The following is a 16,434-nucleotide window of genomic DNA, read 5'->3' as shown; positions in this document are numbered from 1 at the left end:
GATTGAAATTTTTCAATAATACTCAACAATTATATCCTAACTTTAAGAGTCATCTGTGAGGATTCTAGCAGAAATAAATCCTGGAGCATTGAAACCAAGTGAAATATTTCTTGGAATATAAGATGTTCATTTGGGCTCAAACATCCTACTGGAAATAGGCTAAGAAATCTGATTTAACAAATAATTCAGTTCAGTTGCTCAGTTGTGCCCAACTCTCTGCAACACCCCATAGACTGCAGTACGCTGGGCATCCCTGTTCATCCCAACTCCCGGAGTTTACTCAAACTCATGTCCATTGAGTCAGTGATGCCATCCAACCTTCTCATCCTCTGTTGTCCCCTTCTCTTCCCACCTTCAATCTTCCCCAGCATCAGGGTCTTTTCAAATGAGTCAGTTCTTCGCATCAACTGGCCAAAGAACTGGAGTTTCTGTTTCAACATCAGTCCTTCCAATGAACACTCAGGACTGATCTCCTTTAGGATGGACTGGTTGGATCTCCTTGCAGTCCAAGGGACTCTCAAGAGTCATCTCTAACACCACAGTTCAAAAGCATCAATTCTTCAGCACTTAGCTTTCTTTGTAGTCCGTATCTCACATCCATACACGACTACTGGAAAAACCATAGCCTTGACTAGATATTACTTTGTTGGCAAAGTAATATCTCTGCTTTTTAATATGCTGTCTAGGTTGGTCATAACTTTCCTTCCAAGGAGTAAGCGTTTTTTAATTTCATGGTTTCAGTCACCACCTGCAGTGATTTTGGAGCCCCCCAAAAATAAAGTCTGCCACTGTTTCCCCATCTATTTCCCATGAAGTGATGGGACCAGATACCATGATCTTAGTTTTCTGAATGTTGGGCTTTAAGCCAACTTTTTCTCTCTTTCACTTTCATCAAGAGGCTCTTTAGTTCTTTGTTTTCTGCCATAAGGATGGTGTTATCTGCATATCTGAGGTTATTGATATTTCTCCTAGCAATCTTGATTCCAGCTTGTGCTTCTTCCAGCCCAGCGTTTCTCATGATGTACTTCGCATGTAAGTTAAATAAGTAGGGTGACAATATACAGCCTTGACGTACTCCTTTTCCTATTTGGAACCAGTCTGTTGTTCCATGTCCAGTTCTAACTGTTGCTTCCTGACCTGCATACAGATTTCTCAAGAGGCAGGTCAGGTGGTCTGGTGTTCCCATCTCTTTCAGAATTTTCCACAGTTTATTGTGATCCACACAGTCAAAGGCTTTGGCATAGTCAATAAAGCAGAAATAGATGTTTTTCTGGAACTCTTGCTTTTTTGATGATCCAGTGGATGTTGGCAATTTGATCTCTTGTTCCTCAAATAATAATTACTGGTTCCTCTGGTTCCTCAAACAGATAATTACTAAGGTGCATTTTCTAACTGCTATTTGCTGAACTTAGGAATATGAATAGGACATGGACCCTACCATCAAGAAGCTCACAATCTGTTATGGGAGACATCAAACCAAAAGTCAATGTGATGAGAAAAACAAGGCTGAGAACAAAGCAGTCTGGATGCTTAAAAGTAGGAGTGTTTGCTTTTGTCCAACCTCACCTGGGAAGATTCGCAGATGACATAGCTTCTGTGGTTAGTTTTTGTGAAAGTTTTTCCTTTTATGTTTTATTTTTATGGGAATGGAAGAAGTAAACCTAGTATTTCTGAAAATTTATTCTATCTTCCTTTGACCAATAAGTTCTTCTTGATCACTGGAGTCTGGAAAAATGGCAGCTGGCATCATTCATTCTATGTCTTGGGCATATTTGGTTTATAGAGCCTGAATTGTAGGACTTTGATATATTACTGCAAATACATTACAGATCCTAGCCACCTTATTTTTCATCTGCCCTACATGTTATTTGTGAAAAGCACACTGTGTGTTAGGCAAAGAACAGAGTAAGCAAACACTGCTGTCTCTGCTTCCCAGAGATTTATCGGCAAATAGAATTATAACTGAGTCCCAGATATTGCTGTTTCTGATCATCAGTCATCTGTGTGGTCAAGACCACCATACAGATAGATTTGCTAAGTGCCTGGTCTAATTTTGAATTGTAAGTTAGACACTTTTAATTTTTAAAACTAAGTATTAACTCTCTTGGAGAATTGTAATGCAAAGATAAAGATAGGACACAACTCAGTCAGATAAAAGGCACCCTAATAGCTGAAAGGTTTAATGCAGTTATTAATACATCACAACCAGGCAATACTCAGGGCCCAAAGGAGTAAACCCTATGTCTATTTAAAGATAAATAAATAAATAATAATTTTTTATTATTTTTTAATAATAATTAAATTCTGCTCTGAATTGTGGGGGTGGCCTATACATCAGGGTTTCCCAATCCCCTGGACCCCAGTCGTGGCCTGTTAGGAACTGGGCCACACAGAAGGAGGTGAACGATAGGTGAGCAAGTAAATTTCATCTGTATTTACAGCTGCTCCGGATAGTTGGATGGCATCACTGACTCAATGGACATGAGTGTGAGCAAGCTCCAGGAGATGGTGAAGGACAGGAAAGCCTGGTGTGCTGCAATCCATGGAGTCACAAAGAGTCAGACACGACTGAGCAACTGAACAACAACCCCATCACCCCATCGCTCTCCCATCACCCCCAGGTGGGACCATCTAGCTGCAGGAAAACAAGCTCAGGGCTCCCACTGATACTGCATTATGGTGAATTGTATAATTATCTCATTATATATCACAATGTAATAAGAACAAAGTCCATAATAAATGTAATACACTTGAATCACCCTGAAACCATCACCCCACTCCCAGTCTGTGGAAAAATTGTCTCCCATGGAACCAGTCCCTGGTGCCAAAAAGATTGGGGACCACAGCTATACATGACAGATATTTGGGAAAACTTTAGTCCAACTTCCTCATTTTATGTATAAGAAAATACAGAATATCAAAATAGTTTTCTTCCCTATTTCTAAACCTGTTTATCTCCCTGGGTTTTTGGAGTTTTGTTAGTGGCATTATCAACTATGCAGTTGTCTAAGTATAACACTCTTGGATCAATTCTGACACTTGTTTTTTCCTCACCAGTTATATCAGGTCAGTTGCCACTGCTCAAGTTCAAGTTCTCATTGTCTCTCATCCAAACCTCTGAAATAGGATTATGTTCTCTATACAGATGATTGCTTTCTTAATCTTACCCTAATCTGTTCTCATGCTCTGCATTTTTAATTTTAACCATAAATGTGATCTGGTCATTTTTCTTACAGTTTTAAAAGACTTCTTGTCATTCTTAAAACACTTTCCTGGCTTGCGTCAGTTAAGGCCCTAGCAGGAAACAGCTGATATACTCCAATTGGGAAATGTGAGGAGTGTTCGATAAAATGATAATTTGCAAAGGAGTGGTCAGAATATAAAGAAACCATAGAGGATGTGGCAGTAGGCTGTCCAGTGACATCAGGCCTGTTCCCAGCCTAGACTGGAAGGAGGAAGTCTGAGAAGAGGTACAGCGGGGGTCTGCATAGGGCCCCGCATGGACCCATCACTGCTACCAGACGGCTAGAACAGTGCTGGAGCCACAGTCCAGGCTGGAGCCAGGACTGTGAATACCCAGCCCCCTCTCTCTTTCCTCCCTCAAGCTGTGCTCCACTTCAACCGAACATAATATAAATCCAAATGACAAGGGAGCCCATTAATGCAATCCATACAGGCCAGTTCTCTAGACCTTGTGGGGACAGAGATAGGCAGCACTTACCCCAACTTTATCAATCAACTGAAAACTCCTTAATAGTCATTCAAAACCCTTAACCACCTCTCTACCACATACTTTTACCACAAGAGTAATGTAACTTGTTCCCCTCCATAATCTATAGCGATGTCAGCCAACTGAGAAACTTTGTTTCCACATTATCTTTTATTTTCAGCAATGTTCTTTCCTCATCTCTACCTAGTTTTTTCATCCTTTCAGGCTTTATATAAATGTTACTTTTCCCTTGCAGCCCTCTTCATCCATCTGAATTGCATCTCCCCAGAATACATCGCCTCTATGTGATATACACCAAGACATATGCCATGCCCCACTCACACCACTCTGAATAAAAGGGGTTCTGAAATCCCCAGGCACAGGGTAGGGAATGAGACTCCTCTGAGAGGTGCAGAGATGTGATCTCCCTGGGACAAAGGCTCTTCTTCCTTTGAGGTCTTTTTTATGGGCCTGTTCTATCATTTCAAGACAAAAGACAAAGGTGAGGATTAAGGGAAAAGAATAGGTGGCATGGCATTCTTTAAAAAAAAAGAGAGAGAGAATAAAAGGAAGGAGGAGCAAGAGGAGAAATCATCATATGGTCCAATCCTGTTTTTAAGGGAAAGATTTCAAAACCCTGCTCTCCATTTTCCTTTTCTAGCTCAAAGTAAACATTTAGCAGAACATTTGACAGAACATGGCCAATATATGCACAAAGGCCTGAGGCTGGGGAGTTAGGTTTGTGCATCTTAACAGCTGTACTTCTTTTGGGCAAACACATATGTGGAGAGAGCAAAGGTTTGCAAGCATTGGGAGGTGACCTTAGTCATTGCCGCTGGTGGAATTCCAGTTTTCTAAGGCTAAGAATTCATTTCCGGGACCAAAGACAGGCTCACTAGTGACATTCTAGCTGCAAGAGCAGCTGAATGCCTTGAGGCACAGAGTAAGTAATTTTTGATTTTGGCTAAGGATAAATATTCATTACTGAGCCCAGTTTAGGTCTAGCCAAGGATCACAAACTAGGAGAGAAGCAAAACTTCTGCCCCCAAAGAAACACATTATCATACAAGGTGTTAGCAGTGGGAAAGGCTCTGGGAGAAAGAATAATAATATAGAGACAGATATTTTATTTGGCCATCAAGGCCACTCATTCATAAATCTCAACCAAGAACATCTGCACTTTGCATGGGCAGCTGGTATACCTTTTTGGATTCCAGTCACCCTCTTACTTATCAGAAATATAAACAATTACTATTTTGATCATTCTTTCCTTCCATTTCATCTCCAAAGTATTTTGTTTTACATTTCTACCTTTACACATGCCATAGTCAAATAAACACATTACTATAATGGAGTATGAGTCAGAAAGCATATAAGATGATAATAACCATATATATATCTATATCTATCTATCTATATATCTTTGAGCTTTTGCAAGACCAGCACATAGGAAGTCTTAATATATGTTCATGGCATTGAATCAAGAGGCATTTCCAAGATCATATTCAGGTCTTATAATTTCCTACTCAGTAATATTTTCACAGTTGTACATACTTATAATCCCATGAAATTACTTAGAAAGTTTTTAGAAAGACATAGACCTATCTTATTTCTCAGCATAACTGAATGAAATAGGTCTGTTAATTTTTAACATCTGTTAGTGTATTTATTAAATCAACACAACCCTTTAGGAGTAAGTGCCACAAGACAACATAATAAACAGCTATTTATTGCGTATTTTTCCCCAGGCACAGATGATGTAATCCAAAATAGGAAAGCAGTGGGTGTTATGTGGCTTTAGGAAAGTAAGGATGAATAGTCCACTATTTATTTGTGTTCTTTAATATTGGTTTCCTGGTGTAGGTGGGATTGTCACAGCTATTTTGTATTAACTGCAAACGACTCTAGAAGTTAATACAAATTTGTTGCATCCTCTAAAGATGTGAGAGTTGGACCATAAAGAAAGCTGAGTGCCAAAGAATTGATGCTTTTGAACTGTGGTGTTGGAGAAGACTCTTGAGAGTCCCTTGGACTGCAAGGAGATCCAACCAGTCCATCCTAAAGGAGATTAGTCCTGGGTGTTCACTGGAAGGACTGATGTGAAGCTGAAACTTCAAAACTTTGGCCACCTGATGCGAAGAGCTGGCTCATTTGAAAGGACCCTGCTGCTGGGAAAGATAGAAGGCAGGAGGAGAAACGGATGACAGAGGATGAGATGGTTGGATGGCATCACTGACTCAAGAGACATGGGTTTGGGTGGACTCCAGGAGTTGGTGATAGGCAGGGAGGCCTGGCGTGCTGCAGTTCATGGGGTTGCAAAGAGTTGGACACGACTGACCGACTGAACTGAACTCTCATGAGGAAAAATCTGGTGGATTTTGGACTGTGAGGCCAGGTGTAGTAGATACCTTTCAGAGACCTTTCAGGATGACCACCATCATCCTTTCATGGGCATTGTATGGGATCCCAGCAGCCATATTTGTACAGTTGATCTTGCCCCATAACTCAACCATAGTTGATTTAACCAGAAATGGGATCTTGACTCAAGTGGGCTAATCAAAGGGTCTTCCTTTGGAATATGGAATAGAGATAGGAAAACAAAGATATAGTCTCTCCACAGGCCTGGGGGCACAATGAATAACATCCATCCTCAAGGCAATACCTTTTTGTTACATAGACAGAGTAAAGGCAGTATGTCTTCAGAGAGAGAATCACCAAGAGCGAAGCAAAAAGCAGCAGAGATGAGAAGCAGAATACCACTGGGTCCAGGCCTTCCTGAGGCCTGATCTCTTTATTCCTACCCTTGAGCTCTCTAAGACATGTGCAATGTTACACTAAATTCTTTATTTTGATTAAGGTGCTTGAGATGCTTTCTTCCCCTGCAATCAGTGTCCTCACTCATACATTTGGTGGCAAGTAGCTAACAGAAAGGTCAGAGAATGTATAATAAAATCCAGGAACTGCATCTCTAAAAACAACTTTAAGAGACTTGTTGTTGTGTTTAGCATTGTCTGAGCACACAGTGCTCCATCCTGTGTTTTTTAGAAATGAATACAAAAAAGTTTCAAGTCACTGAAGGATCTCTTATGCTACAGATTCTTTTTATAAAATCTAATGAAAAATAGTAAGGTTAAGGTTTATTTAGAGAAGGTGATACATTTCCTGCTTACATTAATTCCTGCCTATCTCAAAGTTTTGGTATTATTTTCAAGATGAGTCATTGTTATCATGTAGCTATCTCCCAGCCAAACATTCTAACTTGCTTTAGGGCTTAAATTATTTTTTTTGCAAAAAGACATTTAAAAAAGTTAATGTGCAACATTTTAATTGAAAAGTCATCAGTAGACATGAGCAATATTTCTGGTGATGATCGGAAGTATGGATAATATTAAAGTACAGACAGTCTTCAAGGTGTATATTGGATGTTATGCATATGATGCTAGAAACTGGGAATGTAAAGATAAGGAATGGTTAAGATGGAAATTGTTCAGTAATGACACTACAAAATGGTGTTGTAACAGTCTCCTTGAGGATAACATTCTGACAACTCAGTAACTAACCCTGAAGGGATACCAGGCTATTTTTCAGTTCAGTTCAGTTCAGTCGCTCAGTCGTGTCCGACTCTTTGCAACCCCATGAATCGCAGCACACCAGCCTCCCTGTCCATCACCAACTCCAGGAGTTTACTCAAACTCATGTCCATCGAGTTGGTGATGTCATCCAGCCATCTCATCCTCTGTCATTCCCTTCTCCTCCTGCCCCCAATCCCTCCCAGCATCAGGGTCTTTTCCAATGAGTCAACTCTTCGCATGAGGTGGCCAAAGTATTGGAGTTTCAGCTTCAGCATCAGTCCTTCCAATGAACACCCAGGACTGATCTCCTTTAGGATGGACTGGTTGGTAGTATCAAAAATACATGTGTTCTATAGCTCTGCTAGGCATATTGTGTGAAATGCCACACACTTTAGAGGAATGCTAACACTTCCCAAGGGTAGGGTGTGTGTGGAGGGTGGAGTTGGTGGAGAATCAAACTTGCTGCAGTGGTCTTTGAGCCTTGCCACTTGAGTTAGCTCTAAAATCATTTAGAAAAATATGCATCTCCTTTTACATTTTTATTTTAATGTCTAAAAATTGTATTGAGTCAATTTCTAGACAGGTTGATAAGAAGTTGGGGGTCCCTGAGGCGGGCATAGCGGTCTGGGGCTCTCAAGGAGGAGAAAAGGACAAACTTTTTTTTTTTCCTACAGTCCTTAGTTTTAGTTTTTTTTTCCTTAAGCCCAGAGCTGATGATTATACAACAAAACAACTCAGCTTAAACTCTGTACTAAGGATTATATAACAACAATGTATCCTGCTTGAAGATATGTTTCTCCTTCTTGAGAACCTTCTGACTAATCCTGTTATCTTAAAATGTAAATTGTGGGAATGGGTCTAGTAAGACCTTTACAATCTTGGGACATTCTTTTGATTTATTGTAATAACCAATTAAAAAAGTATATAGCTCCCTTGCTAAGACTAGTGAGGGGGCACTTTCCATCCCCTTCTGATGTCTTTGTCAGAAGCTTTCTTTGTTTTCACTGTAATAAAACTTCTGCCACACAAGAGCCCTGAGTGGTCAAGCCTGGTCTCTCGTCCTGAAGCTAAATCTTCGGAGATCAAGAATCCGGTATTTTTCACAGTAAGCTATAAGTTTAGTGGTTGCAAAGAAAAGAATTTCTGGAATATTTTATGTTGAGTTCTTTAAATTATGGAATTTGCCTACCATCTCATCTAAGTGACAAAACCAGTCGTGCTAACTATCCAATCAACTAACTCAAACTTAATTTTCAGATAAAGCTGACTTATTGTTAAATTTAAATACATATGTTAAAACATGTACCAGGGAATCTAAAAAAAAAATGGTACAAATGAATTTATTTAGAAAACTGAAACAGACTCACAAACATAGAAAAGAAACTATGGTTTGTTACAGTTACCAAAGGGGAAAGGGGTGGGTAAGGGATAAATTAGGAGTTGGGGATTTAACAGATACACACTTGTTTAGTTGCTAAGTTGTACCCCATTCTTTTGCAACCCCATGGACTGTAGCCTGTCAGACTCTTACTTCTATATGTAAAATAGATAAACAGGTCCTACTGTATAGCACAGGGAACTATATTTGATACTTTGTAAAAACCTATAATGGAAAGTAATCTGGAAGAAAATATATGTATGTACACATATAACTGAGTCACTTTGCTATACACCAGAAACTAACACCACACTGATAAACAACTGTACCTCAATTAAGAAAAAAATCATGATTTCAAATTCTAAGTGAGAAAGGAGAGAAAGAGGAAAAGAGATCTCTCAGGCTGGGCTGCGGTGCCACCTACATTTGCCTTAGAGGTCTCTCCATAGTCCAGAATATACAGGTTGTCCAATATGAATCTGGAGAAGGTGTGAAACTTAAGGTTCTTTTTGAGGACTTCTGCTGGTTGCGTTCATATGAAAACTTATTTATATAGTGCAATGATTAATTTTATGTGTCAACTTGATTGGGCTGTGGAGCCCTATCGTTTGCTCAAACAATACTCGAGATGCTACTGGGAAGGACTTCTCAGATGTCATGAGCACTTACAGTCAGCCAACTTTAAGATTACTACCTCTATTGTGGGTGGGGCTCATTCACTTATTCGAAGGCTTTAGGAGTAAAGGCTGAGATTTCTTAAAAAGGAAAGAATTCTGCTTCAGGATTACAACAGAGAAATCCTACCTGTGTTTCCAGTCTGATAGCTGTCTGAAAGAGTCTAGACTCAAGCTTACACCATCAACGCTTACTTGACTTTCCAGCTTGCAGGCCTGCCCTGCGAGTTTCATGCTTGCCAGTCCCCACTATTACATGAACAAATAAATCCTTCTCTCTTAATATATTATATTATTATCTTATTAATACAATTAAATGTGGTTATCTCATTAATATTAAAACAATTTTATAATCCATATTGCATAAATGTCATATATTAATATATAATTCTTTATATGAAGACATGTTAATTTTTAAAATATCTTAATATATTGTATACTGACATATTTAAACATAATAAGATATTAATATGATAGTTATATAATAATTAATAATTTATTATATAGGTTTTATATTATGTTTATACATTAAATATAAATATATTATGTATTTGATATTTGATAAAAATATTTAAAATATTTTATATTTGATATCAAATATTATGTATTTGATATTAAAATGTATTTGATATATACATTTGATATGTATTTGTATTTGATATATACACACAGAAGGGTAGAAACAACAGGATATCTAACTAGCTAGCTTTCTATCTTTTTATCTATTTTTTTGTTTCTCTGGAAAATGCTACTATATATAGTAGCACAAAACCAGTATTTCACTTAGTAACATTTTTTCTGTTTTTTCCCCACTACATTAAGTCCAGACTTATTTTCATTCATGTTTGTATCCACATTGTCTGGCATATTTTAGGCACATAAGAAACAAAGAATTAATAGATGAGTAAGATCTTAATAGTAATGGATTAAAAATGTCATATCTGTTTTCCTAATGAACACTATAATTTTATAATAAATGTGCCTTAGTTGATGATACCAAGTTTGGTGTCTGCTAATTAACATGACTGCAGGCTGGAGATCCTGAGGAGAATTCAAGCAGGAGGCACATGTAAGTTGGCACCAAGGAACAGGCAGTTTATCCAGGGCTCTGTGACACATTGGCTTGCAGCAAATCTAAATTTCTGACCACAAATACAGGTATGCACGAGACGATGCATTCCTTTAATTTCCTAAAATTTCATGAAATCTTATTTTGAGCCCTTATCTTGTTTAGTTCATGGGAAAGTCAAATGCTTTCATTACTGGGGGATGTGATGTGTTTCTCATTCAGATGTAGAAGATGGGTATGGGGTAGGAAGCCCCAGAATTCTGAAGGGCACAGTAGGGAGTGAGGTCTTAATCATGCATGAGTCCAGCCGAGAGTCTCTCCAGGTACGCAGCTCTCAGCCTCGGATCTGCCTGCCGCCTAGGACATGGAGACTTGGTCTGGGCACTGGTGCAAGACCTCCCTGAGCAAGCTGAGAAAGCGTCTCTTTGAAAGATCTGCTGCCAACCCTGAGCACTGCCAGAAAGTGGGACATCCATCACCTTGTGCATCCTTCATTTGGGCTGAACGTCAGGTTTTGTTATTTAGTGTCATCAAAAATGTTCCTAACATAATCAGAAAAGTAAATGTATGGCTTTTTATTTAAAAACTACTAATCATTAAATAGCTTAGGCTTTCTTCCCAGAAAAATAAATCCATGAAGTATGGAAAACTAAAGTTACCTGAATGTAACACGGAATGAAAGAAAAATATAACAAATGAAATGTTTCAGAAAATTGGTCTGCCAGAGCAATTGAAGGCATCACTTACCTTACTGGTACTTTTCTGTTGGCAAGAAAACACAAGACCGCTAGTGTAATATGAGCTATCAGGAAAGCTAATCCAATACCCAGGAGGGCCCATATATCTGGAATTTCAAACCAATGAAAAAAATGTAAATATTCAGTGAAAAATATGAAGAGACTCCAAAATTCAAGTGATTTTGGTCACAATGTCACTTACTGTTCTGAGTGTTCGTAAAATCAGCAGTCAGTGGGTTAATCTTGATGTGGCAACGATTTCCCTTCCAACCTTGTGCACATCTGGAAATGAGATAAAATGTGATAGTTGGCAAAAAAAAAAAAAGAAGAAGAAGAAGTGGAAACATATTTTAGCAGTACTGTCATGGAAGAAAACAATGAATGTTAAAAAATAATGAAATACCAGAAATGTGGGTAACTTTGATATGAAACCAAAAATGCTAAAGCAAAGCAAAAAAAAATTAAATTTTATTATTTTCACATTATTGTGTAAGAGAATTTTTTTTCCAGTATTTATTCCCTCCTTGTTTTATCTGTAAGGTGGGGGCTTGATTTCTTTATCTATTTGGTGGGAACCATATTTCATATATTGGAATATATTTACTTCGATTCCTGTGTTCCACAGTTCCTTTGATTACTGTGGCAGACCAATTCCATATTTCCATATGTTGGAAAAGGCCCTGATGCTGGGAAAGATTGAAGGCAGGAGGAGAAGGGGACGACAGAGGATGAGATGGTTGGATGACATTACCGACTCGATGAACTTGAATTTGAGCAAGCTCAGGGAGTTGGTGATAGACAGGGAAGCCTGGCGTGCTGCAGTCCATGGGGTCTCTCGGACATGACTGAGCAATGGAACTGAACTGATGGTGGGAACAAGACTCATTTCTTGTTTTCAAAAGCTGACTTCACTTTTCACCAGTGCCCAATACTACTTTACTTTTTCATTTGCCTCAAAATCTAAAGCTAGCACATTTTTCAATAGTGAATGGATTTAAGTTCTTTCAGATACCAGTAGAGAATATTCAAATAATAGATTAACATAAATATAAATCAGAGAGTATTTTTATTTCTCATTATAAGGGGATGATCCTTCAATTTCATAGATGTGGAATCAGATTAATAATCAAATTGGAAATACCATCAATCCTATAGGATTTCACTATCTCTGCTTTATTTAGGGTCATACGTGATGAAATTTATAACACTGGGAATATCTGCTCTGATATGGATTGCCTTCAGAAAGTTCAGAACTGGAGACTAACTCGTGCCTCAAAGGGAAATGAGGTTTATTTCTAAGCAGCATAAGTGTCAGAATTTCTCTGGTAGAATGTGTTTGCATATAAATGTGAAAGCTTATATATACATTCTTGTTTACCAGAAATAACAAGATACAAATTAAGAAGGGTTTGGTTGAGTTTCCTGCCAAGTTCATAGTACATGTGACAAAATTGGATTAAAAACTGGCTTTTGAATGCATGTTTTTAAAAGCTATGTGTTAGAAGCAATGTTTCTTCAGCACACAGTTAATTTGTTTTCTCAATCTCTCTTTTGATTTTGAAAATCTGAATAACCAATAGCAATTTCTTCAAAAAAGCAATAGCTTCCTTAAATATAAAAAGCTTAAAGGTTCAAGGGGGCCCATAAGAATGCCTTCTTTCCTTAGTAAATATTCTTTAAAAAGTAGAAATTAAGACAATTTAGTTGTTTTTGAAGTCTCTATTCAAATTAAAATAAATTAGAAATGTTTAAGATCAGAGTCTATTTGCTTTTTTACTCTCATAAACCTTAATAAGTGTTCTTTATCAGTTCTCAGGTTGGCAGTGTGAATCAACATGTCAGTCTTTCACATTTTGCCTTAGACTGACTTGATCTAAGACATTTGACAAAGATCTGTATTTTCTAGCAGTCATGTACAGATGTGAGAGCTGGACCATAAAGAAGGCTGAGTGCTGAAGAATTGATGCTTTTCAAATCGTGGTACTGGAGAAGACTCCTGAGGTTCCCTTGAAATGCAAGGAGATCAAACCAGTCAATCCTAGAGATCACTGAGATTTTTTTTTTAAAGACTAGGCATCCTCTCTATTCCTTTTCATGTGCAATCTGAACTTTAGATATCTCATTCAACTATTTATTTTTTACTAGCAAATCATCAATAGTAGCATACCAAATGAAAAATAAGAGACTGACTTTTCCTGAAGAAGCAAGGCACAGATTGTTATTTTCAGTGACAGCATTCTGGGTAGTTTTACAGTTGTTGGGGACAGAGGGTGAAGGCTCTTGTGGGGAGAAAAAGGGAAAGTAGATGATCTATTGGGAAGAACCTGGTGTGCTTTGCTTAAGCAAATGCCAACCAGAGGATAACAGTCCAGGTGGGGTGTTCCTGGCACAGCTGTGAAAAGCTGGGTGGCTGGTAGAGTTGAGTGGGTGTGGGGAGTCCTGTGTAACTGTCTGATGCCAAGAGTGAGATCCTTAAAAGAATGGGGCAATGAGATTCACCCTATTTGCTTGAAAATTAAGGACCAAATAATCCTTTCTAGGTAATGTTTTAGTTATATAATGATTAGACAAGATTGAAAGCAATGGTGATTCCACCTCTTGTATAACCCAACAAGATCTATTAATATAAGGATGATAAACATTATATAATATTCGTGCTAAAGACTAGGATTATTGTTGTTGTTTAGTCACTAAGTCGTATCTGACTCTTTTGCAACCCCATCGACTATAGCTTGCCATGCTCCTCTGTCCGTGAGATTTCCCAGGCTAGAATACTGGAATGGGTTGTATTTCCTTCTCTAGGGGATCTTCCTGACTCAGGGATAAAACCCGCATCTCTTGTGTCTCCTGCATTGTAGGCGGATTCCTTACCAATGAGCCAATAAGGAAGTCAAAGACTAGGATATCTCAGTCTAAATGAGAAGGCTTGTTTTAATGTCAAGAAGAAAAAAAAATGTCAGATGTGATGAAATTATTCTGGAGGTCTTTTTCATACTGAGTCATAAGAAACAGTTTAATCAAAAAAATTACCTGTTAAGCTTGATAACATATCAAAAATAACTTGTTTTTATGCAGAAAGTACACATAAGCAAAAAGTTTTTGAGGAAAATTTAATTTATTCCGAGTTAATGTGAGGCTGTGTGTTTTCTCATTTATTTCATATACCTAACGAGTTTAACATTGGAGCATTTCAGCCTTATCTTTTGTTGTTCAGTCGCTCAGTCATTTCCTCTCTTTGTGACCCCATGGACTGCAGCACACCAGGCTTTTCTGTCCTTCACTATCTCCCGGAGCTTGCTTAGACTCATATCTATTGAGTCGGTGATGCCACCCAACCACCTCATCCTCTGTAGTCCCCTTCTCCTGTTTTCAATCTTTCCCAGCATCAGGGTCTTTTCCAATAAGTCGGCTCTTCGCATCAGGTGGTCAAAGTATTGGAGCTTCAGGTTCAGCATCAGTCCCTCCAATGAATATTCAGGATTGATTTCCTTTAGGATTGACTGGTTTGATCTCCTTGCAGTCCAAGGGATTCTCAAGAGTCTTCTCCAACACCACAGTTCAAAAACATGAATTCTTCAGCACTCAGCTTTCTTTATGGTCCACCTCTCACATCCATACATGACGACTGGAAAAACCACAGCTTTGACTATACAGACCTTTGTCAACAAAGTGATGTCTCTGCTTTTTAGTATGCTGTTAGGTTTGTCATGGCTTTTCTTCCAAGGGGCATTTGGAAGCATTTCAGCCTTATTTTAGAACAATGGAAGTTCAAGCTGCTACTCAGTTGTCATGTATGTTATGACTGCCTGCCCCAAATTCATTGAAACACCCATTCTCCTTCCCTTCCCTCCATCAGATTATAAGCACTTCTATGGTTTGGCTGAGATGAAACCCCAGCCTGTCTCTAGGGCTATCTCATTTTCCTTGGTGCAGTGTTTTGCCTCAGGACCCTGTCCATCACCAGACAGCATTCCCAGTCAACAGGGATTTGTTCATAGACAGATATGGACATGAGTTGTCCAGAAATTATTCTGTCACCAGTGGGTACACATTGATGGATATTTGTGGTAAGAATTCTCCTCTGCCCAATTCTGATGTGAAAAAGGAAGAATACAGCCCTATAAAGCTACCATTTTGCTACAAAAGCCAGCCTGAGGATAAAATAACCTAATGGGAAGACATAGAATAGGAAATCATAGAGAAAGGGAGAAACAATCTTAATGGCATTTCAAACTTTTCAATCTGTTCCTGTTTCAAGTCTGCTCTGCATTCAGACTTTTTAGATACATGAGTCAATAAATTCCTTTATCATTTGAGCTGGTTTGAGTTTGGTCTTCTATTAGGAGCACACTTGCAAAATCCATTTTCCTACTCTTCCATTTTGATCCCTGAAGATCTCCTCATTAAATCAATAATCCCTTATTCTTAAAATATTTATTGAATATCTACTACATTCAAGATAGTCTGCTACATAGAAAAAGGATGGACAAGATATGTTAGAGAATTGGCAGGAGCATAAACTCAGAGATAAAAACCTTTTTTAAACATAAATAAGAAACAAAATAGAAAACAAAATATATGAGGTAAAAGAAAGGGAAAGAAAAATGCTAAAGGAGAAGATGAAAAAACTGCTTCCAGAATCTATTTCTCCAGATTCAGAAAGTGAAAAATGTGCAATCACAACTAGACATGTACGGAACAAGTGATTTATTAAAGTGTATTTATTCCAGAGCATGAAGTGTTTATATATGTATTATATAACAATGAGTCAGAAAAAATGGTCATCTGAGTATGTAGAAACCATCATGACTGATGGGATCTGGACAGATATGTCTGAATTATGTTCAAGTTGTTAATGGGATACTAATCTAGCCTCTAGATTTCCCAGACTGAAGTATATTTTTTTGGAAATACTTACTCTATAGTTTTTTAAGTCTGCAAAAGGGAACTTCCTTCAGAAGGGAGGGATTTTGAATCCAGTGCAGATTAATCATTTAGCATTCTAGTAGTAGACTTGTTTTTCTTTTTACTAGGTATGTTTACAGTAACATTTTATGATTATTAAAATTATGAATATTGTTACAGGAACTGATATCATTCTACAATGACATTCATGCTTTAGAAAACTACAATATACTAAACCCAATGGGGATTGGATTGAGCACCTCCTATGTGCTAAACAATATTCTAAATACTTAAATATATTATTTGTGATATACCCATGCTACAGCACACAAGTTATTTCCCCATTTCATAGCTGAGAAAATAAAGGCCCAGAGTGGCTGAGCAGTAAGT

The 16,434-nt window shown here is 38.0% G+C and overlaps 1 protein-coding gene across 3 annotated transcripts in view; it reads right to left on the bottom strand.

Annotated features, from left to right (window-relative positions):
• Positions 1-16,434, bottom strand: part of MALRD1 (MAM and LDL receptor class A domain containing 1) — a 522,662-nt gene that overhangs the window by 15,290 nt on the left and 490,938 nt on the right. For 2 of the 3 annotated variants that reach the window (XM_061126168.1, XM_061126170.1), the window contains one exon: positions 11,342-11,421. In XM_061126168.1, coding sequence (XP_060982151.1) covers positions 11,342-11,421 — 80 coding nt within the window. Of the gene's footprint in view, positions 1-11,149; positions 11,247-11,341; positions 11,422-16,434 lie in introns of all 3 variants that reach the window. The other variant, XM_061126169.1, reaches the window with a different exon arrangement.

Source organism: Dama dama, chromosome 23 (genome assembly GCF_033118175.1).
Source record: "Dama dama isolate Ldn47 chromosome 23, ASM3311817v1, whole genome shotgun sequence".
In the NCBI taxonomy this organism is placed as follows: Eukaryota; Metazoa; Chordata; class Mammalia; order Artiodactyla; family Cervidae; genus Dama; species Dama dama.
This window is presented reverse-complemented; position numbering and strand designations above follow the sequence as displayed.